At 49.1% G+C, this 23,913-nt stretch overlaps 1 protein-coding gene across 1 annotated transcript; it reads right to left on the reverse strand.

Moving 5' to 3' along the window:
- Positions 1-6,512: 6,512 nt before the first annotated feature.
- GPR15LG (G protein-coupled receptor 15 ligand) lies at positions 6,513-18,683 on the reverse strand. The gene is made up of 3 exons (XM_073793387.1): positions 17,296-18,683; positions 15,288-15,377; positions 6,513-8,663 (listed from the first exon to the last, which is right to left on the reverse strand). The coding sequence occupies exons 1-3, from the start codon at positions 17,363-17,365 to the stop codon at positions 8,578-8,580; spliced, it is 246 nt and encodes an 81-aa protein (XP_073649488.1). The 5' UTR covers positions 17,366-18,683; the 3' UTR covers positions 6,513-8,577.
- Positions 18,684-23,913: the final 5,230 nt, after the last annotated feature.

The following is a 23,913-nucleotide window of genomic DNA, read 5'->3' on the forward strand; positions in this document are numbered from 1 at the left end:
CTCTTTGAGCCTGACTGTAAAACAGCGGCAGGGCACGGGCGCAACCTCAGCGCGGAAGGGTCCCTCCCACTAGTCTCTAGGAGAAATGAGGGCGGGGCAGGAAGGGGGTGGGTGGGCTCTGGGAAGGGCATGGCCTAAAAAATCCAAATCGACTCCAGGGATGTGTCCCTGAAGGCTTTGGGGGTGAGCTTTGCGGTTGGGAAAGGGGCAGATGGTGAGGATTTATCAGGACCACCTCTCTGAGATCTCAACCCATTCCTGTCCTGCCCCCCCCAGGCCAGGCTAGCTCTCCCAGAGGGTCCGATTACTAGTCTGGTCACTAGTGGGGGTCCACGTGTGTGGTGGGCAGCAGAGAGGGCCTTCAAGTCTCTAGTAAGGTGGAAGGCAGAGATTGCCAGGCAGCAGGCTAGCCTCCCTCCCCATGTGCAGTGCCCAGTTGTGACCATTGGAGAAGCAGCAGACCCACGCACGCCTTGCAAGGAAGGGCGAACTGTTTGAAAGCAGATTCAGGCCCCATGATGGGACAGACTTGCTAACAGAGCTGGCCAACACAGGTATGGACTGTCCCAGGAGGGGTGAGCTTCCCATCCCTGGAAGACGTTTAGGCAAGCGAGGCGCTGCTATGGGGGCCCCGGGTGCTGACAGCTGGGAGAAACACTTAAGCTCAGGAGCCTTCCTGGTTGCTGATAAGTTTCCCTGGGCTGGACCTTCACTTTCTTGCTCAGACACCAGCATCTGGTTGAAGAAGCAGCCTGTTCTCCTTATAGTCACAGGGTGTACAGGGCGGACACTTCAGGCCCGAGCTTGGTCGCTCTCAAGGATATCCTTGGGAGGGTGTGGCCACAGACAGAGAAGACCCCTTTGTGTGCTCCCCAGAGAGGCTGGGGTCCCAACATTTCCTCCCCAAGCACGTTCACAGGAGTAGAGCATCCCCCATCCCCCAGGCCAGTCCCCCTCCAACTACTGTTAGCAAGAGTTAGGGATTCAGGCCAAGGAGAAGATGAATGAGCAGTCCCAGAGTGTTTGGCAATTTTCAGGCCCAATTAACCAAAACCCTTCATGTTGAATCCCCTCAGGCTTGGCCCTATCACTGAAAAGGTGCACTTTATTTATTTTTTGAAAAGGTATAACAGTTATTTTTATTTTATTTTATTTATTGAAGTATAGTTGATGTACAATATTACATAAGTTACAGGTGTACAATATAGTGATTCAAAATGTTTAGAGGTTATACTCCATTTATAGTTATTATAAAATATTAGCTACTTTCCCTGTCTTGTACAATATATCCTTGTAGCTTATTTTATACTTAATAGTTCGTACCTCTTAATTCCTTACCCCTACATTGCCCCTCTCCCCTCCCCTCTCCCCACTGGTAACCAGTAGTTTGTTCTCCGTATCTGTGAGTCTGCTGGAAAGATGCACTTTAACTTGCACAGACATTCCTGCATCATTCGTGTTACAAAATGCTGGGACAAAGCTAGGGCAAGCATTCCCTGTGTGCTACACAGAGATGAGGAGACTGCGGCTCTCTGTAGATCACCCAGTGAGCTGGAGGCACAGACAGGGCTTCCTGGGGCAAGTGTCAATGTGCTGAGAAAAGCCAGCTCTCCCTGTGTCCCATCTGCCCATCTCCTCACCAGTGGTTGGTGCTTTTGACTCCTTTCTCCTCAGTTCACTCAGTCAACAGACTTGTACTGGAGAGGGATAGAGAAGGAGTACCCCACATGCCGTGTGTGTGTGTGTGTGTGTGTGTGTGTGTGTGTGTGTGTGTGTGTGTGTGTGTGTGTGGTGTGATTGTCCCTGCTTTCGAAAGGAAGAAGTGAAAGCACAGAAAGGGTAAGTCACTTGCCCAGGCTCACACAGCCAGTGAGGGAAAGAGTCTGGATTCACACCCAGTTTGGCCTGGCTGTAAAAATAGTTGAAACTCTTTCCATGGCAGAGGAAGATGACCGTGAAGCTCCTGAAGCTTCAGCTCCTGAGCCCCTTTCTCACACATCCTTCCAGAGCCCTAATTTTGTATTTGTAGTTTATATTCTTCTGCCCCCTTCAGTTGTACAGGTTCAGATCTCTTATAGTGACTAGCGGCCTGGTTTGCCTGGGACTGAGGGGATTTCCGGGGTACTGGACTTTCAATGCTAAAACCATTAAAGTTTGACTTAAACGGGAATGAGTTAGTCACTCTAGACCGGCCCCTGTCCTCAAACAAAGCATCTGAGAACGTAAAAAACAGCAGCTCTTTATGGAGGTTCTCACCATGGACCCTGATCTTGACCTTGTGGTGCTGAGCGTCTGGAAACTGTCTGGAGGGCTCAGTTTCTCATAGCTGGGAAGGAAAGTCCCACCTGCCATGAGACATGGGGCTTGGCCCTCACTCAAAGACCCCGGGCAGTCTCGGGCACACCTGTCACCTTATCCTCCACGGGCCCGTCACCCCTGCATGGTGACAAACTCCCTCTCCCCTGGGCCTCCTCACCATGGCACCTGCTGTGAAATACCAACTCAGGTCATCTCTAGGTCAGGTTCCGAGAGCTCTTCCTCAGGTAGATGTAAAACAGCTGGTCCCGCTGTTAGAAAGTGGGAATTCGAGTGCCAGCTGCCAGACTGGGCATGCACGTGTGTTCTAGCCCCATGTGCCAGCATGTCACCCCAGGCTCTTGTGACCTCTTTGATCATATCTGATCTGAGCGTGCTAACCCGCGGTGCCTTTGCCCACATACATGCACGCACATTCACACAGCTGCCCGAAAACACACGAGTTCTAGTCCCATTTGCAGACCCATTTGTGCACACATGCGTGCACAGCCAGCGGATCGCTCACATCTCCTCATTTAAACACGCATGCCCAGGTCACGTGTGTGCACCTGCACTAGGGGAGGTTGGGCAAGGGGCGCTCTCAGCTCTTTCTGTTGCTGAGCAGCAGAGGCCTGCTTTCGGGCTCATGTTCCTAATGACTCTGATCTAGGAGGGGGATAGGGTTGGTCTCCAGCACCCTGCTATTGCCCCAGCTGTCTGGGATGAGACCATCTGGCAGACTAACGTCTGCCCTGGAACTTGGCATCCTGAGCTGTTCTGTTCAGTTGCCAAGTTCCAACAAAATGACTGCTCATGACAGGGAAGCCGTGGTCCAGGCTGGGGTTTGGTACTGAGCATGAAGGCATAGGGTCAGGGGATGTACCTTCTCTGGACACGACTGTGAGGTCCCACCTATCCCAGCCCAGGTGAGGTCCTGAGGACTGTCCTCTACAGGTCTGGGTCAGGTATACCCACCTGGCTGGAATTTGGGAGTCCCTCCCTACAGCAGTGGGCTCTGTGGGGCTGAGGAGTCCTGGACATTATCTACTCTGAAATGTGGCCACTCTCTGACCCCTTGCTGTGTCCAGGCCAGGTATAAGGTGGCTGCCTCAGTGTCCTTTGACATGGGAATGGCATTTTTCCTCTTATCTAAGGCCCGACTTGTTCCCCTAACTGAGAGACTCTGCAGGAATCTGGGGCTGCCACCTATTCCCCCAGTCTCCATCTAGCTGGAACTAGTACTCACTTGCTGGGATTCCTGTGTCTTAATGCTGGCTCTTGGTCACTGTGGCATTCACACAGGTGGGCAGAAACTCCAGTCCTGGCGTTGCCTATTTTCACCCTATAGCCGTCTCCTTTGCTATCTCAGCCTGCCAGATGGCTGAGCCTGGGTAGGGGATATTCCCAAGAATGTCTTCTCCTCCAGAGAGTAGTATGCTTCTGTCCCCAGACAGAACTGGTCCTTACTTGGGACCTTGACAGGACCCTTAAAAGAATTTAGTGCTGTAATCTGTCTGCTTTGGTGTCTCCCCCAGAGTGCCGTGAATCATTTAGGGGAGAGACCATGTTTCATGCATAGGTTGCTTCAGTATCCACATAGGTCCTGTCCCACAATAGATCCTTGATGAGCAGCTGTTGACTCGCTGAATGATGACTGAATAAATGAATGAATGAAGGACACCTGACAGTGTCATAAGTCTTGGTTCCTGGTCCTAGTCAACAACTGGCCCTCTTCAGGCCTTTGACATTCTCCCTCCCCCTCCACGCATCCATAAATGGGTAGGCTGAAGTAGCCAAAGGGTATACACTGAAATGCCTGCTGAGCCAGGCAGGATGTGGAAAGGTGTGAAATGGCTGAGGGAAAGGCAATAGGGAGTGGTGGGAACTACTGCACACGTGTAAGCGTCCATATCTATAGCGTATTTAAACGTTGAGTTGAACAAGTGAAATGGTGGCATTTTGATGTGGAAAAGGTCTGACATCTTGTAATTTGATAAATTCCACCCTCTGGTTCATACTTTGCAAATCCTGAGGGTCAGGGCAGTTTGACAGATTAAACAGCAGATGAACCAAAGACCTCTTCCAGTGATGGAGCTGTTGATAACAAGCCTACCACCTGCCTCTGGACCTGGCCACATGTTACCAGACTGCTTGTAAACAGGCAAGGTCCAACCACCACTTGGGAAACCAGACTAGATACCTAAGACACACCCATATCCTAGAAGTTTTATGATGCTTTCACTACAGGGCAAGTGGCTCTGGAGTCAGTTGGAGGGAGTCACACGTGGGGTCCTGCGTGAACATTAACCAGCTGAGACTCTAGAAAGTTGTTTACCCTGGACAGTTGGCCCAGAGATAAGCTCAGAGATGAGTCAGCAGAGTGGGTGGGCACGCAGGGCTGTAAAATGCGTGTGGTTTCCAACAGGAGGTTCTGTGATAGCTGGGGATGGAACTGGTCCCGGACGACCTAGTCTTTTTTTTTTTTTTTAATTTTACTTTAATACATACATAATTTTATTGCAAAGATGTGATCAATAAAATGTTTTTCAAACACAAAAAGTATTACATTTGGATAACATTTTATGGGGAACTGGAACATAAATATAAGTTATAAAAGAGCAGTGTAGAATTACCGAATGTTAAAGAGCTCATTCATATAATTTTTTTTGAATTTTATTTTATTTATTTTTTGTACAGCAGGTTCTCCACCATCCCTGCCCGCTACTTTCCCCCCTTGGTGTCCATACGTTTGTTCTCTACATCTGTGTCTCTGTTTCTGCCATGCAAACCGGTTCATCTGTATACCATTTTTCTAGGTTCTGCATATATGCATTAATATACGATATTTGTTTTTCTCTTTCTGACTTCCTTCTGTACCTGAAGACCTAGTCTTGAACAGGGGTGGAGAGGGGGAGAGTTCTGGATCCGTTTAGTTTGGTGGAAACAGATCTGGGATGACAGTTCGGCTTCTATTTCAGAGCCAGACATTTCTCATTTCCTCTCCCTAACAGCCCTCTGTGACAGGCAGTCTTGGCCTCATTTTCCAGATGGGGAACCTGAGACTCTGAGAGGTCGTCTGACCTCCCTGATGTCATACAGTCAGCCATCACCTGAACCCAAGTCCGTCTGGGAAGCCTGTGCTCTGTCAACTACACTAGGGGTCCCACCAAGTCAGGGAGTGTGGGCCCCTTCAGTTACCATGGAGACTGCACACTTTCTCTAGCGACACTACTGTAACCTGCCAGTGTGTTTAGATTCTTCAAGGAGTCAATTAAGGCAAAAGAAGAATTCCAGTTTTATAACGTAAAGTCACTTCCAGATGTCTGGGTTTTCTTTGTATCCTCTTAGGGTCCCTGTGAGCCTTGAATAGCCTTATTCATAAGACTTTCCCTGTCAACTCAATACCCTTTGAGGGTTAAGTTCTTCCATCAAGTTTAAAAGCCCGTGTCACAAGTTCTGGAGAGGGCATCCCACAGGTGAGCGGGGGAAGGAGAGTGTTTGGCATTTGGACAGCGTTCGGCTCTGCATGGGCACCTCTGTTTGCTTGGGAATTGGTCTCAGTCTTTCCCTTGCTCCTCAGAGGAAGGACAGATGGGGCAGGGTGGGCGGGCAGGTGCAGGGTCCTCAGCTCCTTTCTGTGCCTCCCATTTTTGGCCTGGGCTGTTCTGAGGGCTGGTGTCCCTGGAAGCCCCTCTGGGTCACTGTCCATCTGGCCCAAGGCTGGTCTCTTTCTGGCACTCACCTCCCCCAGGCCAGTGGCTCAGAGCTGCGGGGACTGCATTCCTGCCCCTCAGAGACAGCCTCCTCCCAAGGGCCAGGCTGTGTCTTCCTTTTATTTGTGTACCTTAAATGACTTCCCTAGTGCGCCCTCAAAGATGCCGAAGCTTCTGCGGTTGTGCTTTCCTGAGGAATTGTTGGCCTTCGAATTGTTCCTCCTGTTGACTCTCGAGCACGTGTGTCTAGTTTCGTGTGAGTGTTTTCTTTATCTTCTCTTGGGTAAGGTGGAGTGCGGTGGAGCGGAGAGGAGATGGGCGAGGGACGAGGATCTGGAATGGCCAGCTCCCCCATTGCTGGGCGGCGAGGGGTTCACCTTGCAAGAGAGCTCCTGGTGAGAGTCCCACACAGCGCAGGAAATGTCCACTGTGGACTTGGCCCCCAGCCCATACACTTACCGAGCCTCAAGCCTGCTCCACTGCTGTTCAGAAGCCCCTGGAATCCCTCCCCTGTGTCCCTCCCCTGCTGTTCTGCCTTCGTTCCAGCTCATTCCATCTCTTCCTGATGGTCCTTCCTACCTGCGTTCTCTCCTGCTCACAGACAGCTCTGGCTCTCCATCGTCCTCAGGATAAGCTCTAAATATCTGATAACGTTTGGGTGCTCTCATGGCCCCAGACTGAAAACTCCACTTCGCTTTTGTCCCGCGATTTTGCTGTCCAGTTGCTAGATTCTTCTCAAACACTCAAGTCTTTACCCCTGCTTCACCCTAACACACACACACACACACACACACACACACACACACACACACACACACACGAACACACACACACACACACACACACACACACACCCATTCTCCCGCTGGGACTCTCCCATAACTCAGTGTAAGCATAAGCTCCTCCTCTTTTCACGTCCATTCCCGTGCCTGGTCCTCTGTTCTTGCCTCACAACTGCGTGACGATTTCTCTGCCCTCGAGGACCATATTTGCTCAGCTCTGAGCCTCACAACTAGCACCGTCTGACCATTACCTACCCCCAGGAATGGATAACTGAGTGAGTGAATGAGCTCGCAAATGAAGTTCCTGGAAGGAAGGCAAAGGTCTGTCCTAGGACAAGGTAGGGACTTTGAGCTTGCCCTAGGACCTTTGTCCCCATTGCCCAGGGCCAGGGAAGCTCTGCCTATCAGCCTCGCACCTGGTTGGCCTGGACTTCTCAGACGTGCCTGTGGGATGACGTGGGGAGGGCCTTCTCACCTTGCCGGGAGAATCAGATTAGAAGGCATTTACTGAGGGATAATCCTCTTAGACCTGGGCCATCTGTTCCCTCTGAGCCTTCTCTCCGCAGTTCTGTGTTCACTTGGGCATAAACACTCCCCTAGGGTGGGGGGCAGGGAAGGCAGGGGCTTCCGGAACCAAGCTCCTCTGTGTGCCAGGCCCCTTGTGGGCATTTTACAGCTGTCTACTTGCCGGAGCCTCATGTTAACCCTCTGAATAGGTCCTGGACTCTCCATCTTACAGACAAGGGAAACTGACTTGCCCAGGTCACACGAAAATCCTGGGGAGGACTGGGGTTTGAGTCCTGGTGCGTCGGACCAAGACCCTTGCTCTTGTCACTATTCCTCTCTCCCCTCTTTTGCTGGTTAGGGTGTGCTGTGAGGAAGGCGTGGCCTGCAGGAGAGACCTCAGGGTGTGGGGTTTCCTCTAGTAGAAAGCTGTGGCTCAGGCCCTACCACCAATTTTCTCAAGCAACCATGTGCCATGCATTTTGTTTATTTATTTACAATTTGTTTCTTTGAGCGTTCTTTCCAGCAGATTCACATTGGGAAGTCAGGAAGGGGTTCCTTCAGGAGCCACGGGATGTGGGGCTTAGGTGTACTATCTCAGGACAGATGAACCTCTGCATGGCTGGTTGGCTGCTCTTGGGCTCCTGTTACCCTGCACCCTAGCAGGCTCAGAAGTCTCCAGATTTGTAGCTGCCACAGGTCACAGTGGAGTCTTGACTGTCAGCGTTCAAGGCTCCAGGTGGAGACTGAGGCCAGGTGGGCTGAACCTGGCACACAATAACTCTGAAGGTTGGTGGCATGATTGAGACCAGGATCTGGAGTTCTGGAACTTTCCCAGGGCCTTTGCTGCCCGACACGAAGCCCTCCAACGTCCCAGCTCACTGCCATGAAGGTTGAAAGGGGTTAGTGAAGCCCATTGATGCCTTCCTTGTATGTTTTGTCTCGCTGGATTTTATATCTCTGAGCCAGCATGAGTCCAGAGGGGCTAAGTTACTTGTCCAGGGCCACACAACAAGACAGGCATTCCAGGACTTTGACCTTTGAATCCATGTGGTGGTTTTCAGAAGATTCTGGTTCTGGCTTTTCTAAAAGGCAGCATGAGCACAGTCCAACATGGCAGGCAAGAAATGTTGTGTTTAAGAGAAGAGGCTCAGGTTCATGGGCAGAGGCTTTGTCATCAGCCCCAACTTTGAGGGGAGTATTCTGGGGGAACCTAAGTCTTCTGGGTGTCTAAGGCACTGAGCATGAGGGTCTAGGCTATATGGAGCCTGTTTTGGGGAGCACTACACCTGTGGGAGTGCCCCAGGCACCACCCAAGAGTGGGGCTTTGGCTTGAACTTGCATGGTCTGCAGCTTCTCACATGGTGTCCTGGGAAGGAGCAGTGGGCAGACAAGACCAGACAAGAGGCAGAGAGGCAGACAGAGTCAAGGTGGGGGAGAGGGGAAAATACAGTTAAGATTAATTTTTAGGTACAAATATTTTTTTAAAAAAAATTAAAGCAAGAGTCAGATCTTACACTCCTTCCTGGAGGCCCAGAGGGGGCTTTTCATTGCAAACATGACCAGCCCAGGCTATTTCTATCCCAGCAGGCAGTAATCTGATTTACAGGCAGAAGATGGAGAGAAGGTAGTTTACCTGTTCAACTGTCTCTGTCAAGAGCAGAGTCCACTAAAGTTGAGGGGTCTGGAAGCCCTGTTTCTGATGGCGGTGGTGGGAGGGTTCACCCACACCTACTTGCAGGCCCTTGGACCCTCAGGCTGTCTCCTCCCTGTCTCAGGCAATATGTGTCTCATCTTCTGACAAACCAGTCCCATTTATGGGAAGCATAATCCATAAGGAAAAAAAAACCTGCATGCATTAAGCTAGTCTTCATAGTTTTTTTTTTTTGTTTTTTTTTTTTAAGATTTTTTGATGTGGACCATTTTTAAAGTCTTTTGTTGAATTTGTTACAATATGGCTTCTGTTTTATGTTTTGGTTTTTGGCCACGAGGCATGTGGCTTCTTAGCTCCCCGACCGGGGATCGAACCAGCACCCCCTGCATTGGAAGGCCAAGTCTTAACCACTGGACTGCCAGGGAAGTCCCCATAGTTTTTTATTAAGGTAATTAATTAATTAATTAATTTTTTGACTGCCTTGGGTCTTTGCTGCTGCACCTGGGCTTTCTTTAGTTGTGGTGAGTGAGGGCTACTCTTGGTTGTGGTGCGCAGGCTTCTCGTTACGGTGGCTTCTCTTGTTGCAGAGCACGGGCTTTAGGTGCACAGGCTTCAGTAATTGTGGCTCGCAGGCTCGGTAGTTGTGGCGCACGGGCTTAGTTGCTCCACAGCATGTGGGATCTTCCTGGAGCAGGGCTTGAACCCGTGTCCCCTGCATTGGCAGGTGGATTCTTAACCACTGCGCCACCAGGGAAGCTCCGTAGTTTTTGTTATCTATCTATTTATTTATTTTGGATGCACTGGGTCTTTGCTGTGTGCAGGCTTTCTCTAGTTGCAGTGAGTCGGGGCTACTCTTCGTTGTGGTGTGTGGGCTTCTCATTGCAATGGCTTCTCTTGTTGTGGAGCACGAGCTCTAGGTGTGCGGGCTTCAGTAGTTGTGGCACGGGCTCAGTAGTTGTGGGCCGCCGGCTCTAGAGTGCAGGCTCAGTAGTTGTGGTGCACGGACTTAGTTGCTCCACAGCATGTGGGATCTTCCCAAACCAGGGCTCGAACCCGTGTCCCCTGCATTGGCAGGCGGATTCTCAACCACTGCGCCACCAGGGAAGTCCCCATAGTTTTGTTTTTAATAGCACAAAAAAATTCTGGAAACAATCTGAATATCCTATGGTAGAGAAATGGTTAATTAGTAAATGGTACCTCGTGATGATGGAAATGTTTAACAGAGATAAAACCGTGTGATTATGAAGACTATATAGCATCATGAAGAAAAATGCTTACAATGCAATGTTAATTTTAAAAATTAAAAAATGAGGTACAATAAAAATAAAACTAGGTAAGTATGTTTGTATAAAAAAAAGGAAACACAAATGAATGAGGAGGGTTATTAAATTATGGTAATGAAATTCTTCTTTTTCCTGTTTTCGTTTCTGGATTATTATTATATGCAAGGTGGTATGATTGTTAAGAACATAGAATCTGGAGCCAGATTATTTGGATTCAAAGCCCAGCTCTGCCACTTACTTACCCACCCTAGCTGGGTGACCTTCAACAAGTTACTAAACCTCTCTGTGCTTTGGCACCTCATCTGTAAAAATGAGGATAGCAAAAGTATCTAGGATTATTGTGAGGGTTAAATGAGTTAGCAGATGTAAGTGCTGCACAGTAATTGCTATATAATCACTAGCTATATGAAAAATAAATTTAATTATCATAATTCATCCATAGCTTCATCTCTTAATCATAAATAAGTGCTAATATTGGTGTAATTTTCTCTTTTTCTTCCTATTTGAAAGTGCTTTTGCCTTTCCATAACGATAACCATAGTAATATACACTGTAAACTACTCCTTTCTATTAGTATCATATTGTGAGAGTTCTCCACCAGCATTTTTGATGGAGAACCATGATTTCCTGATCACTGTTTCCCCTCCACCCCCTGTCCCCACCCTCAGGCCCCAAGATTCTCTTCTGTGGCTCCTACAATAAACACTGCAGTTAACTGACTGCAAATATGGGTGCAGTTCTCCACCCTCCCTTTGCAATGTGACTTTGCAGCTTCTCTCATCATGATAAGGGGTCTATTTCCCTGCTGCTGGAATCTGGCCTGGTGACTTGCTTTGACCAAGAGAATGCAGTGGAGATGAAGGTGGACCAGTTCGGAGGCCTGAAGAGGCCTTAGGTACTTCCACTCACATAGGAGGAGCCCTGCAGCCCCAGGTAGACAAGTCTGAGTTTGCCTGTTGGAGGATGAGACACCATGTGGAAGAGAGTCCATTTGCCCAACTGAGACCATCCTAGCTTCAGACCACCAACCCCCAAACGTGTGAGAGAGCCCAGCCAAGCTCAGCAGAAGTGCCTGTCCAACCCTTGGAAGAATGAGTGAGCCCAGCCAAGACGAGAAGAACCATTCAACTGACCTGTTGACACATGGAAAATGATAACTACTTATTGTTTTGGGCCACTGAAGTTGGAGGTGTTTTGTTATGCAGCCGTGGCTGACAGGTATAATCACAAAGAGCAAGACTGCTGATCTGAGTCCCTCTGATTGGTCCACTGGGCAGTATGGGCCGGGCACCCTCTCCACCTCCTCCTTTCCTGCATCCATTGTACTGAGCCCTTGTGTCCACCCTGCTACCACCCAAAGTTGCCAAAATTCTCAAGTCATCACACTCGTGGTCCTCAGTGGGTAACCTTTGTCTCTGCAGTCTGGGCTCCTTTCTGAAGACAGTGGCAACCCCACGGTGGGGAAGAAATCTCTCTGTGTCCCTTTCAGCCCCTGTCTCCCACTATGGGTCAAGTCATTTTGCTGGGCTTCAAAGCAGCGAGGGTGGCACGGAGCTCTCAGGCCTCGGGAAGTCTGTGGGATAGGCAGGCACACTCTCAGACTCGAGGGACCCTCCCACAAGGCCGCCCCAGCCTTCCCCAGGAGCTCCCTCTCACTCACAGCCTCAGGACACATGGATGGAGGGCAGCTTGACAGAGTCCCCAGGGTCACAGAACTTCCCAGCTGGCGGGGTCTAGACAGCTGTCAGTCTGACCCCAGCCTAAACCTGGGGTTCCTCAAGTGCTAACAGAATCAACAAATTGAACATTCCTTTTAAAAATGCTGCCATATAGATTGCTACAAACTTTTCAAATGCTTTATAGAAAGCCCTCTTTTAGTAAATTGGTAAATGTGGTAAGTTCAGCAAATTGGCCACTCAGCACATTGATTTTTGACAATGGTTTTGTCAAATTGACCCAGAGTCCTGTGCCCGCCTCTTCCTGTCACCGCCACGGTCCTAGAAGAGCACATAGGTAAAAGCCATGCTCAGGAAAGATGCCTTAGATTGGAGGGTAGGTGATATTGTCCTGCGTGTGTCACAGCTGGTGATGTCAGTTCAGGGACATCCTCCAGGCTGCCCCAGGTTACCTTCTCTTTTGACAGACATGCGCAGACACTCCTATGTCAGTGAACTGGGATAGAGAGGCTGAATTCCCAGAGCCTGGCACACCCAGTGTCCCTGCTGTTGATTCCACAGCATTGAGTGAGCCCCAGGGTCAGCCCTGGAAGATGGCGAGTGGAACCTCCAAGCCTGGGCAAGCTCAGACTTCCTCCACAGCCACGGGAGGGCAAGTTTATGGGGTAGCTGGTGCCAGGCCAATGCCTGGCTTTATAGTCATGACCCCATGGACAATGAGGTAATAGACTCTATGAAAATATAGAGTCCATTATTATACCCTTTCACAGGTGAGGAGACTGAGGCTTAGCAGAGCTGGGGTACCTGCTCAAGGGCGCACAGCTAGCCAGTGGTGGAGCTGAGATTCCAACCCAGATGGAACTTTCCTTCCAGAAAGTATGCAGTCTCCCTTGGGCACGCACATGTCTTCATAAGCGTGATGCTGGAAAGTTCTCTCTCTGGAGGACAGCGTTTGTTGCAGTGGAAGGAGGAAGACAGATCCAAGTTCCTGGCTCTGCCTCATAGTCTTTCTGAGCCTCAGTTTCCCAATCTGTAAAGTGGTGACTGTGCTTCCCCAGGGTGGTTCCAAGCATTTAAATGAGACCGCATGACAGGGACCTAGTAAAAATGTTTTTTGCTCTTCTTGTTCTAAGTTGTTTGCAAATTCCTGCAATGGAATTTAAAAGACATATACACTACAAGAAATCCAGACTCAGCACGGGAGCCATGCACTTAGATTATCCTAAAGTCTTGTGTGACTGAAAAAAGAGCTGCCATTGTACTGTGCACAAGGAGTTAACCCAGCTGTTTCCTATGAACCGTGTGGGCTTGTCTGTGCGTGTGTACATGTGTGCGCACGCACCATGCATCCTTAACTTCTCTTATGTTTATTGTGATGAAAGAAATTTTCACAGGGAGTTCCCTGGTGGCCTAGTGGTTAGGATTCTGGGCTTTCACTGTCGTGGTCTGGGTTCAATCCCTGACCGGCGGACTGAGACCCCACAAGCTGTGCAGCGTGGCCAAAAACTAAAATTTTTTTCACATATTGAGAAATAGGGAAGTCATTCTGGCTTATACGCGAGTTAACTTGAATTTTATGCTAACTAAAATAGCCTGTGTGTGGCCTTATCAAACATACATTGTACATCTGCTTTGAAGAGTAAAAGGGCACATTGACCAGAAGTAAAGAATGTCCATGTTTAAAATATAGATTAAATGCCCCTCTTCCTGGGATGCCAGGGCTGGTACTCCTTTGATTAGCATTCCTTCCCAGGTGCCAAGGTCATACTGAGTCGCTGTGTACATGCTGGTCTGTTCTTTTTTTTTTGAAACCTTGAAGAAATGCAACCCTGACTTGTTTAATGTTCTTTGCTCTGACAAGATAAAAAACTGTGCTGAAAACCCTGCTTCTCCACATTTTCTCAGAGTAATCTGGGAGGCGGGCTTCTGGGCTAGTCCTCAGTTTGGCTCAAATCAAACTATTTTCTATTCTTATTATTGATTGTTTATTGATTATCTTCATCGACAAGGGCCTCTGAGCAAGTCCATCCTGGGGAGGGGTTGCAGGGTCTGAGCATACCCTGCCCCTCCCCATGGGGAAGGACTCACACACCTCCTCCTCCAGGCTGGAGCCTCCGGGGAGAGCAGAGCTGCAGTCAGCCAGCCCCGGCCGGGCGTCACACTGGGGCTCAGTGTGTGAGAAGTGGTTATTTTTACCCGACCCCAGCGGGATGTGAGGCCAGTCTCAAAGGAGGGGCTGTCAGCTTCTCCAGAGAAGTGGCCCGAGGCTAAGCTGTGCAGCCTGCCTTCCTCCCTCTGCTTCACACCCAGGCCCCCACCCGCCCCCAGCTTGGTGCACAGGACTCTTGGTAGCTGGGAGGGGTGTGGGAGCTCGGCTCTGATCACAGGTTCCCTGGGCCACCGCCCCAGAGGAGCCAGCAGGGCTGGGGCCTTCTCAGACTTCTGAGAAGTGGCCTTAGGCTGCAGGGGCGGGGTGGGGGGGCAACGGTGGGCGGGCAGGCAGGAACCCTGGGTTTGTGTCAGGCCTGGCTTGCTTTTGCCATGGGAGCTCTGCCAGGTCCAGGCTCTAGGACCCTCCTACCAAAGGCCAGCAGAGGTCCAGCTGTCCTAACCTTGCACCCCAGGTCAGGCAACTCCCATGCGTCAGCCTGCCCCTGGCCTGGTGCCCCAGTCCTGGGAGCTGGGTGCCTGCAGCCCTCTGCTGGCCCGTCTCCCTCACTCCCCAGTCCCCTCCGGCCTTGGAGGAGAGGGTAGCCTTGCTCTTTGAGCCCTCGCCCTGGCAGGGAGCCCGGATCTGCACCTCTAGCCTGGCGCCTTGGACGGGTGCTGCTTGCCCACAGCTCTGGGACTCCCTGGACCTGTGTGCCCCATCCCCTCTGGTCACCCTGCCTCACGTGCCAGCTCACTCACGAGGTCAGCCCTGCCTTGGTTCGTAGCTTCCGTGAGTGCCTCCAGACTCCCCCCACCCCACCCCTCTTGCCCATCTCCTGCCTGCTCGCCTGCTGCTTCCCCGCCTGCCCTGCCCTGTCCCCTCCACACTCCGGGTGCCAGTTCCTTGTCTTTCTTCAGGTCGCACAAATGTCACCTGCTTTGATGCCTCCCACCCAGGGTAGGGGTCTTTCCCATCCCATTTTCTAATTGCATCCTGTTCTTTCCCTTGTGGGAATGTATTCAGTTCAAGGTGATTAATTGTTGACTTTTGGGGGGGGGGGGTCAGTTTGCCCCACTAGACGGGAAGCTCAGTGAGGGTGAGATCAGGTCTCTTTGTGGCCCTTCCGCAAAAGTGCCTGATGTCCCCCAGGCACGGGGGCCAGGGGTGCATACACGGCCTGTCTCACGGCCTCCCCAGAGCTTCTCCTTACATCTGGGCAGGTGCTTACCTTTCCGGGTCATCATGTCAGGGCCAGGAACTCGGGGACAGCAGGGCTTGCCTTTCCCGGGCTTGGCAGGATGACTCAGATGCCTTCTCCCTGAGGGCAGACACAGGAACAGAGACCCTCTCTTAGCGTGCTTGGGGTTGCCAGGGACTGGGTCTGTACAAGAGTGACAGGAGGGAACTTCAACTCCCAAGGCTGAGGGCTCAGGAATGTTTATTCAAGGAAACTCAGGATGGGCCAGGCTACAGGAGGGCCTGTGGGAAGAGTGGGCCTTGAGGTGATCTATTTTCCGTAAATAAAAAAGTCAGGGCTTCCCTGGTGGCACAGTGGTTGGGAGTCCGCCTGCCGGTGCAGGGGACGCGGGTTCGAGCCCCGGTCCAGGAGGGTCCCACATGCCGCGGAGAGGCAGGGCCCGTGAGCCGTGGCTGCTGGGCCTGCGCGTCCGGAGCCCGTGCTCCGCAACGGGAGAGACCACAGCAGTGAGGCCCACGTACCGCAAAAAAAAAAAAAAAGTCAGTGTGGGGAGATACTCTGCCTCCAGAATACGTCTTCCTCGTGTCCCTTGTCCGAGTAACAGTTCAGCACCGTCACTCAGAAGTGTCTACGCCCTTTGACACAGTAATTCTCTCCCTTTGGTAATCTAAGAAAATAATCCTAAACTTAGGAAATGTTTTATGTACACACATGATTTTTACCATATACTTAAAATAGTGCAAAGTTGTGACTCATTTGAACGTCTAAACATGTAAATTCATCACAGCACATTCACCTGATGGCAAGTTATACCTAAAAATATTAGTTAAATAACACCACTTTGGGGAATCTGCTGGATATACTCCTAAATGGATAGGAAACTTAACGAGGAAAGGCATTCATCTTCATTGAATTGTCATTAAGGTAACACTGGCAACCTCTAACTTTTCCAACAGAAGAGGTCTGATAAATTGCATTGCTATAGACTGTGTTTATGAGGAACTCTAATCACTGTTTTCCATGTTGTATATGTGGCAATGTTCATTGCAGAAACTTTAGAAAACAAATACTTTCTATAATCCTACCGTGCAGACAGAGATGGTTGTTGTTGACATTCTGGTATAAATGCTTCCAGATTTCAATCATAAGTATTTTTGGTGACTATAATAATATAGTGATCAATAAAAGAGATACGAGATTGAACACACAGAGCGTTTTCAATTACAAAGATGCTTGTATGCACACCGAAAAGAAATAAACAAAATGTTGAACACGGCCATTCTTGAGTCATGAAACTATGGGTGTTTTTCCCTCCATGTTTATTTCTATATCCCCAAACTCCAACAAATGTTAAAATAACCATAATTGCTAAAACAAACAAACAAAAAAAAGTAGGCAGTTTTTAGAGGGTTAGGCAAGAGCAAAAGCTCAAAATATTCAGCTATCTGAACTGAGAAAGACAGAAGAGCTAAATACTCATATCCACGGAAGTGCAAGGGCTGTCTCCCCCAGTTCCAAATGCACACGAACATGCCCCCCACCACATACTCTCATCCCATCTGTCTGCCACAGGTGTTTTTTGTGCGTGAGATTTGGGGGTGTTCAGACTCAGATGGTCTACTAGTTAATTTATTCATTCACTCAACACAGATCGTGCCCCAAGCTTCATGCACGTGTAATAGAGCGGCTCCAGAACTTCCAGCAAGGGAGGACTTCGGTGCACGAAGCAATCTAGCTGGCAGGTTGTGTGTCCGAGTGGTCAGCACACTGCTCTTACTTAGTTTTTGTGTGTGTGTGTGTGTCTGGGGAGCTGGGGCTGTGGATGGAGATGGCAGGGATTTAAAACTCCCGAGCCACCCCCGGTGCTGCCACTGTGGATAGAGGTGCTGTACAGGTTCAGGGGTGACAGCCCGTCTTTCAGGGCCCAGCACTGCCTGTGAGGGCCTGCCCTCCAATATTTCCTGATTCCAATCTTCCCAGACATGGGAATCCCTGTTCAGGGACCAGCACCTTGGGCGGGGGAGGGGGATAGTCCTACCTTCTGCGGAGACGACGGACAAGCAGAGAAGCAAGATGCAGAGTAGGCTGGCGAGGGCTAGAAACCTCATGGTAGCCGGGTGGGAACGTCACGTCCCGGGGAAGCCGCTGTGCCGCAGAAGTCCTCCCTTGGGGCCACCGGGGACCTTTATAGAGTGGCAGAGAGAGAGGTGTTTCCTGGTGGGCAGGGCACCAGCAGCCTTGGAATTCTCATAAAGGGTAGAGTCAGCCCCTCCCAGGAGGAAAAAACCCTCAGCTTTTCGAGAAGTTGAGAGCATTTCATGAACTGTAAAACAGAAAGCTATAAATGCCCAGCCCCAGGAAGGAGCTCCCGACAATGGCCTCAGAAAGCTCCTGGCAGGGAAGAGCCACTTCTCAGGGTTGAATATTAACTTTTAGTGTCAGTATTCATTCCATCAAATACAGATTTTCCTGTTCATTCCTTAGATGTGGCAGAGAGGTCCATAAAACCCCTTGCAAAGCCTCAAGGAAGAGTCTTGAGCAGTGAATGAAAAATCGGGAGCACACTGCTAGGAATCAGATGACCTGGGTTTGAGTCCTGGCTCTGCCACATATCCGCAGTGTGTCCTTGAATTTGACGTTGAATAGCTTTGAATCTGCTCCCCGTCTGTGAAATGGGCACAGTGCTCTCTTTCCCACAAACCTGAACGAGGACATGTGTGAGGAGCCGCCTGCGACATGGCAGATGCTTGTACGGCTGGAAAGGAGGTGGACCAGCGGCTGCACCTTGATGGGCGTTTAAGACAGTGATGAAGCAAAAGAACATGTCAGGTACAGAATCAAACTGAGCCAAGATGTGGAGAAAGAGAACATCCTACAACGGCAAGCATGGGGGAAAGTCGGCTAATGGTGCAGGAGCCTCAGGAATCACCGTATCCATTGGACACACACCATGGGCTAGGCTGTGCACCTGGCCCCAGGGACACAGAAGACACTGCCTGGCTGGTCTCAGGGAGCTTCTCGTGGTGGAGGCAGTCATGCAGACACACAGAATTTGCATCTTCCCTTGAAATATTATGTCCATCTTGTCCTTTCAGAAGTGTGCCCTTCTAACCAAAGAGCTGGTTCCCAGCCTCGAAGGGTAAGTGGGAAGATGATAGTATCAGGTTCAACACTCTAGGATCATCCTGGCTCCCGGCAGTCAATTCAGACAGTCCCCACTGCCCGGAACTGGCTCTATTCTCTTGCTAGAGATTAGAGATTCAGGATACATCACATGCTCAGACAGCTTGGTGAGCAAACTGTTTGCCAGGGGATATTTTGACACTCAGCCTGTATGCTTTCATGTGTTCCCAAGAACCTTAAAACCAATCCACACAAAGAAACTGGTTGGGGCGCTTAAGGACCAAAATGTCATACTGTGTTAGTCACCTGCCCAGCCCTGGCCTGATTCCCTTTCCAGGCTGCATTCTGAATCCTGCTCTCTGTGGTGAGCGGGCAGGGGCCATGGCAGACGGTGTGGTCAGGAAGACCCAAGGGGTCTACCAAGGACAGCTCCAGAGCTGGGGCCCAGGAAATGCTTGAGGCGTGGCCATTGTACGAAGGAGGGTCGAGAAGAGGATGGGACTTGTCTTGAGTCTCCATCCGTCAGCCCTCATGCTGTTTTTTCTTAGATTGCTTGTTATAGGTTCCTAAACCCAGCAAACTTTCCCAAAGATGCTTCCTGAGATTACAACCATGACCCACATCAAGGACTATTACCACTATTTTCTGGGGTCATTTAGGGTGCCCCCACTGAGTTCTCTGGGCAACAGCCTACCTTTGGCTGCCACTCACTCGTTACCTGCTGTAACAGGTACTCTTTGGATTGGCATGGCTCCTTCTTCCTTTTGGCAAGCCATCATCAGAGGGGAAAAGAACGAGGTACTTGGGCAGAGGGGGCAGGGATTGGGCCGCATATTCAAGCTGAACTCTACCTGCTTAGCAGTGGTGCAGAAATTAGGAGAGAGTCCCAGGCTAGTGAAGAGAGAGATTCGTTAGGAAACACAGTCAAACAAAGCCAGGGCTTGGGTAATTTTCCCAGAACCCTCAGCCACAGAGTCAGAAATAGACTCTGTTAGGTTAGGTTCTCAGTACAGCTAGGTTCTGTACTGCTAGGTTAGGTTCGGTTCTCAGTACAGCTTTTTGGGGGGCACTGAACAGCTAAGAACAGGAAGAACTTGTAATCTCAGGGGTCTGTTCCTTACACACTCACACATACAACTCACGGATTTGCAGGTATTCCCAGGACCATGTGTTTAATGGGAAAAGCAGATTCAGAGGTCAGAATTCGACCTGCTTTTTAAATGCTTCTAAAAACTTACTGAAGCCATCTATGATGCATTAATTTGAATAACACAGGGTATTAAGTATAAGTTCCATCCAAAACCCCACTCCCCAGAGACAATCCCTGTTCACAGATTTTCACCTGCTTTTTTAACATTTCAAAGATAACTGTCAACTTCTTACTTTAAAAAAGGAAGAAACACCTCTGGCTCTTTAGAATTTTTGAAATCTCATGTTGAGCTGAGAGAGGTGAAAATGAGAAGCATTTTAACAGGAACACCTGTTAGTTTTAAGCACATGCAGTTTGGGTACAAAAATAATCAAGTTTGAGGCTTTGAATCATTTCCAGAGATGATTTTTGAACACTTGGCAATCTTCCTGAGAAAAAAGTCTCCAGAGACACACCTAACACACAGGGGAATTTACAAGGAAGAAAAAAATTTTCAAGTCAAATCTGTGATTTCTAAGGTCAATTAGGAAAATGCCTGGAGCCCTTTATGGTTGGAGCATTTTGACCCATGTCCCTCCTTCACTCTTGGCCACCATGCTCTTCTTTAAGGCTGTTATATGGGCCCTGTGATTGATCAGAAATGACTCTCCATCCTTTATTTGCTCAGGAAATTGCAGATCAGTTTATAATAGAGGGGCCAGCATCTGGTGTGATCCTTCAGTTGTCTTCTCATTTAATTCTCCTCCCACCTCAGGGATGCAGGCGTTTCATTTCCATCTTACAACAAGGGAAAGGGAAGTTTTCCTTCACCTAAGTATGTTATGGCAACTTCTCACCTGGAACCAGGTGTGTTTGCCGCCAAATCAGAGGTTCTTTCCTGACAGTGGTACCGTTAGAACTCATGAGTAGTTGAAAAGAATCCACTACACTTAAGTTTAGCTTACACACTACCCTCAAATTGTACCAAAACCTGACAACTTCCTCTATTTTTTACAATGAATTTGAACTTCCTCATAAGCCTCCAACCCACTGGATCTCGCCTGCCTCTGGGTGTCCCGCTGCTGGGGACAAGGCTGGTAAATTCAGGGTCTGTTGCCTCCACTTTCACCCTTGCTGGTCCCCTAGGTACTCAGTGATGCTGTGAATCCACCCACTGTTACTCATGCCTCCCTCCCCACTGGTGCGGGCTACCCTGCCTCACCATGGTGGCTGCCAGCAGGCCTGCAGGCTCCTCCATGGGCATGTGCCACAATGTGACCTTCTCTTCCACACCACAAAGCCACCTGGGGAGGCTAGAAGGCACTGTGTTCTATCCTGTGGCCACCCCATGCTGGTGCTGGAACACCTGTGAAGCCACCATCTCTGAGTCCCTAAAGGGAATAGTCCCTTGGCTTTCTGCTCTCTCTCTGGAGTCCCTGGCCTTTTGCCTCCACCCCTTCACGTCCACCCCATGGTCTTAGCCTGGAGTAGGGGACTCAGGACGCTTGCTTTCTATTTCTGTCTCCCTTACTCCCCTACACTCATGAAAAGCATAGGCTCTATAGCCACATGATGCAGGTTCTCAGCAGAACACTTGGCAATCTTTAGCTGTGTGACCCTGGACAAGTTGCTCAACTTCTCTGTTCCTCAGTTTCTCTCCTCCTCAGTAAAACAGTAACTGAAGTTGGAGAGGAAGAGATCCCTTTGATGAAAGTGAATGCTAAAGCATCGTGCCCTATGAAAAGAAGTTTTTGTTATATTAGGCAGTCAGTTGTCAGCAGTGGGGAGCATAGCTTTCCCTCCCTTTTTTAATAACCTGTCTCCAAGAAATACCAATTCCCCAGTTGTGCTCAAGGATGTATGACGCTTCTTTAACGTGGAACGATGACTGTCTTTTCTTGCCACGATTTGGGGCAAAGAAGAAATAAACACTGAAATTCAGGTCTAAAGGACTGATAGCAGACTCACCCACACGTGTGGATTTTGATGGAGAAGGGTGAGAGGACCAGCAAAGCAAGTGCCACTGACTTGGGCAATGGGGAGGAGGGAGGATGCCAAGGTTTCCGGCTTTTGCCAGCGTTTGGAGCTGGAGAACGGCAGGTGGGGTTGGGATGGATCCTGTTTGTCAGTGTCTGTTGCGTGCTTTGCAGGTTTGGCAGCAGGCCTCCCAGAGGAGAGGTGTCCCCTTCCCTTACTCTTGCCCCACTCCTGGAAGCACTAGGACCAGGCGGATGCGCAAGGTGCTGACAGAGCCCTGCCATCCTGGGCTAAACTTCAACCCTGATGTCACTGCAGACACAGCACCTCAGGGCTAAAAGGGCCTTGAAGGTTCTGGGTTCAGTTCCACTCAGAGGTGAGATGGTGCCAAAGGCCACAGGGTGGAGAGAGTTTCTGCTTTCCCACTAAGTTCCTAAAATCTGAAAAGCTTCTTTTGAGGTGTTCAATGTATTTTCTCTCCATATGGACTTACTTTTCTAAAAAACTACTTATGGGCAGATATAATATACTGAAAAAGATACTGAACACCCCATTTCCCTTCCAAATGCCCATTTCTTCTGCCACTCAGAAATAACAAGAGTGAAAATCTTGTCATAATTTCTCCAACTTTGTTTTTCTTTCTTTTTTTGGCCGTGCCAAACAGCATGAGGGATCTTAGTTCCCTGACCAGGGTTCGAACCCGTGCCCCCTGCAGAGGAAACGTGGATTCCTAACCATGGGACCGCTAAGGAATCCCCCAACTTCTTTTTAAATACGTCTTCTACTTAAATGAGGTAGGTGACCATACTTCTTTTCTGAGGCACCCAGTATAAGGGTGACATAATTTGTGAGCACACAAGTAGAGTCACAAACACATTTGGTTTGCAGGCGGAGAAGGCTGGGTTCTCTGCAAAGTAGGTCCAGATGCTTCCCATGATGCTTTGCGGGAAGGCTGCCCCGGACATGCCCCTTCCCACCAAAGCTGGGAGCCCCCTCCAGCCCCCAGCCTTTCTGTGCTGGTGTGTGTAGGACACCTGTGTTCCTGTGGGCACTCAGCATAGTGAAACTGCCCCCTTTCTCTGAACTCTTGTAGTGAGTAGTCTCCATAATGCTTTTGTAGTTTCTGAATAATCACTTCACAATTACCTTGGGTCATTTATTGCTGTTTCTCATATTTTAGCAACATGGTACCAAATAGAGTGCCTATCTCTTGACCTGATCTCTTAAAAAAAGTGACTTGTAAAGATTAATGCTGTTATGGGGGTAGGAAAAGGGATGGACTGGAAATTTGGGGTTGGTAGATGCAAACTATTACATGTAGAATGGATAAACAACAAGGCCCTAATGTACAGCACAGGGTATTATATTCAATACCTTGTGATAAACCATAATGGAAAAGCATATAAAAAAACTGTATATAGGTGTATAACTGAGTCACTTTGCTGTACAAAGTGACACATTATAAATCAACTATACAGCAAAAAAAAAAAAAAAAAAATTTTAATGCTGCTGTGTTCAGGCACAAAATTCCCCACCAACAGTAAGGGTTTCTGTCTCCAGCATTCCCTGCTCAAAGGTCAGCAGGGCCAACGGCCCTCTCTCACTATGAGATCTCTCCTGGCCACCACCCACTGCCTCTGCCCATCTGATGCTGTCTTCTAGCTGACAAGCCCCCAGCCAGGCTGTGACAGCAGGGTGAAAAGGGTCTCATTCACCCTGGTTTCTCCCCACAGTTGGTGCTAAGAGTTCATTCCTTCAAGGAGTACTGAACTGAACCAAGTCGTTAATCCCTTTTATGAACAGCCAGATCACGCCAAACCACAAAATCTTTCTCTCTCAACTTCTACTGGCATTCCTGTTTGGAAGTCATTCTGCATTGCTGGGAAATCAGTCCAATTCAACCTGTATGAAGTACATAACTGGGTGGGGCTAGGTTGTGGAAGATTCTCTCTGAATCATCAGATACCAGTTCCTACAGGACAATGAACTATTAGAAATGGAAAACAAATCATTGAAAAATGCCATTATTTCTTCAATTCTAAGATGCCACTGATTTAAAGATACGCTGTTTCGTTTGGTGGAAAAAAATCATGAAATGGAACACACATTTCAGAAATGAAGTCTGACAAATACTGCATCTTAGAACAGGTAGCATGACTAATGAGCTAATAAAGACACGACACCCTTCCTAGGAGATCAGATGATGTTTCAGAAAATGAGAAATGGATTTTTTTTTTTTTTTTTTTTTTTTGCCTAAAGCCCATCAATTTGCAGGTCTCCACTCTTCCCTTGAGTGATGTGAGGAAAAAACCCCAGTGGTATGTTAACAGTAGCCAAAGAAATAGTGATTTTTCTTCTGTTATCATTTAAGTCTTATTATAATATTTTAACTTATATTCACATTTTATATTGAAGTCTTCACTGTCT

This window comes from Tursiops truncatus, chromosome 16 (assembly GCF_011762595.2).
Source record: "Tursiops truncatus isolate mTurTru1 chromosome 16, mTurTru1.mat.Y, whole genome shotgun sequence".
NCBI lineage: Eukaryota > Metazoa > Chordata > Mammalia > Artiodactyla > Delphinidae > Tursiops > Tursiops truncatus.

Coding starts and splice junctions, on each gene's coding strand:
- GPR15LG (XM_073793387.1), bottom strand. CDS start 17,365: ATGAGGTTTCTAGCCCTCGCCAGCCTACTCTGCATCTTGCTTCTCTGC. Junction 15,378..17,295: donor GTCCGTCGTCTCCGCAGAAG/GTAGGACTATCC, acceptor GTCTGCCCTCAG/GGAGAAGGCATCTGAGTCAT. Junction 8,664..15,287: donor TGACATGATGACCCGGAAAG/GTAAGCACCTGC, acceptor GCTCCTTCCCAG/GACACCATGTGAGAAGCTGC.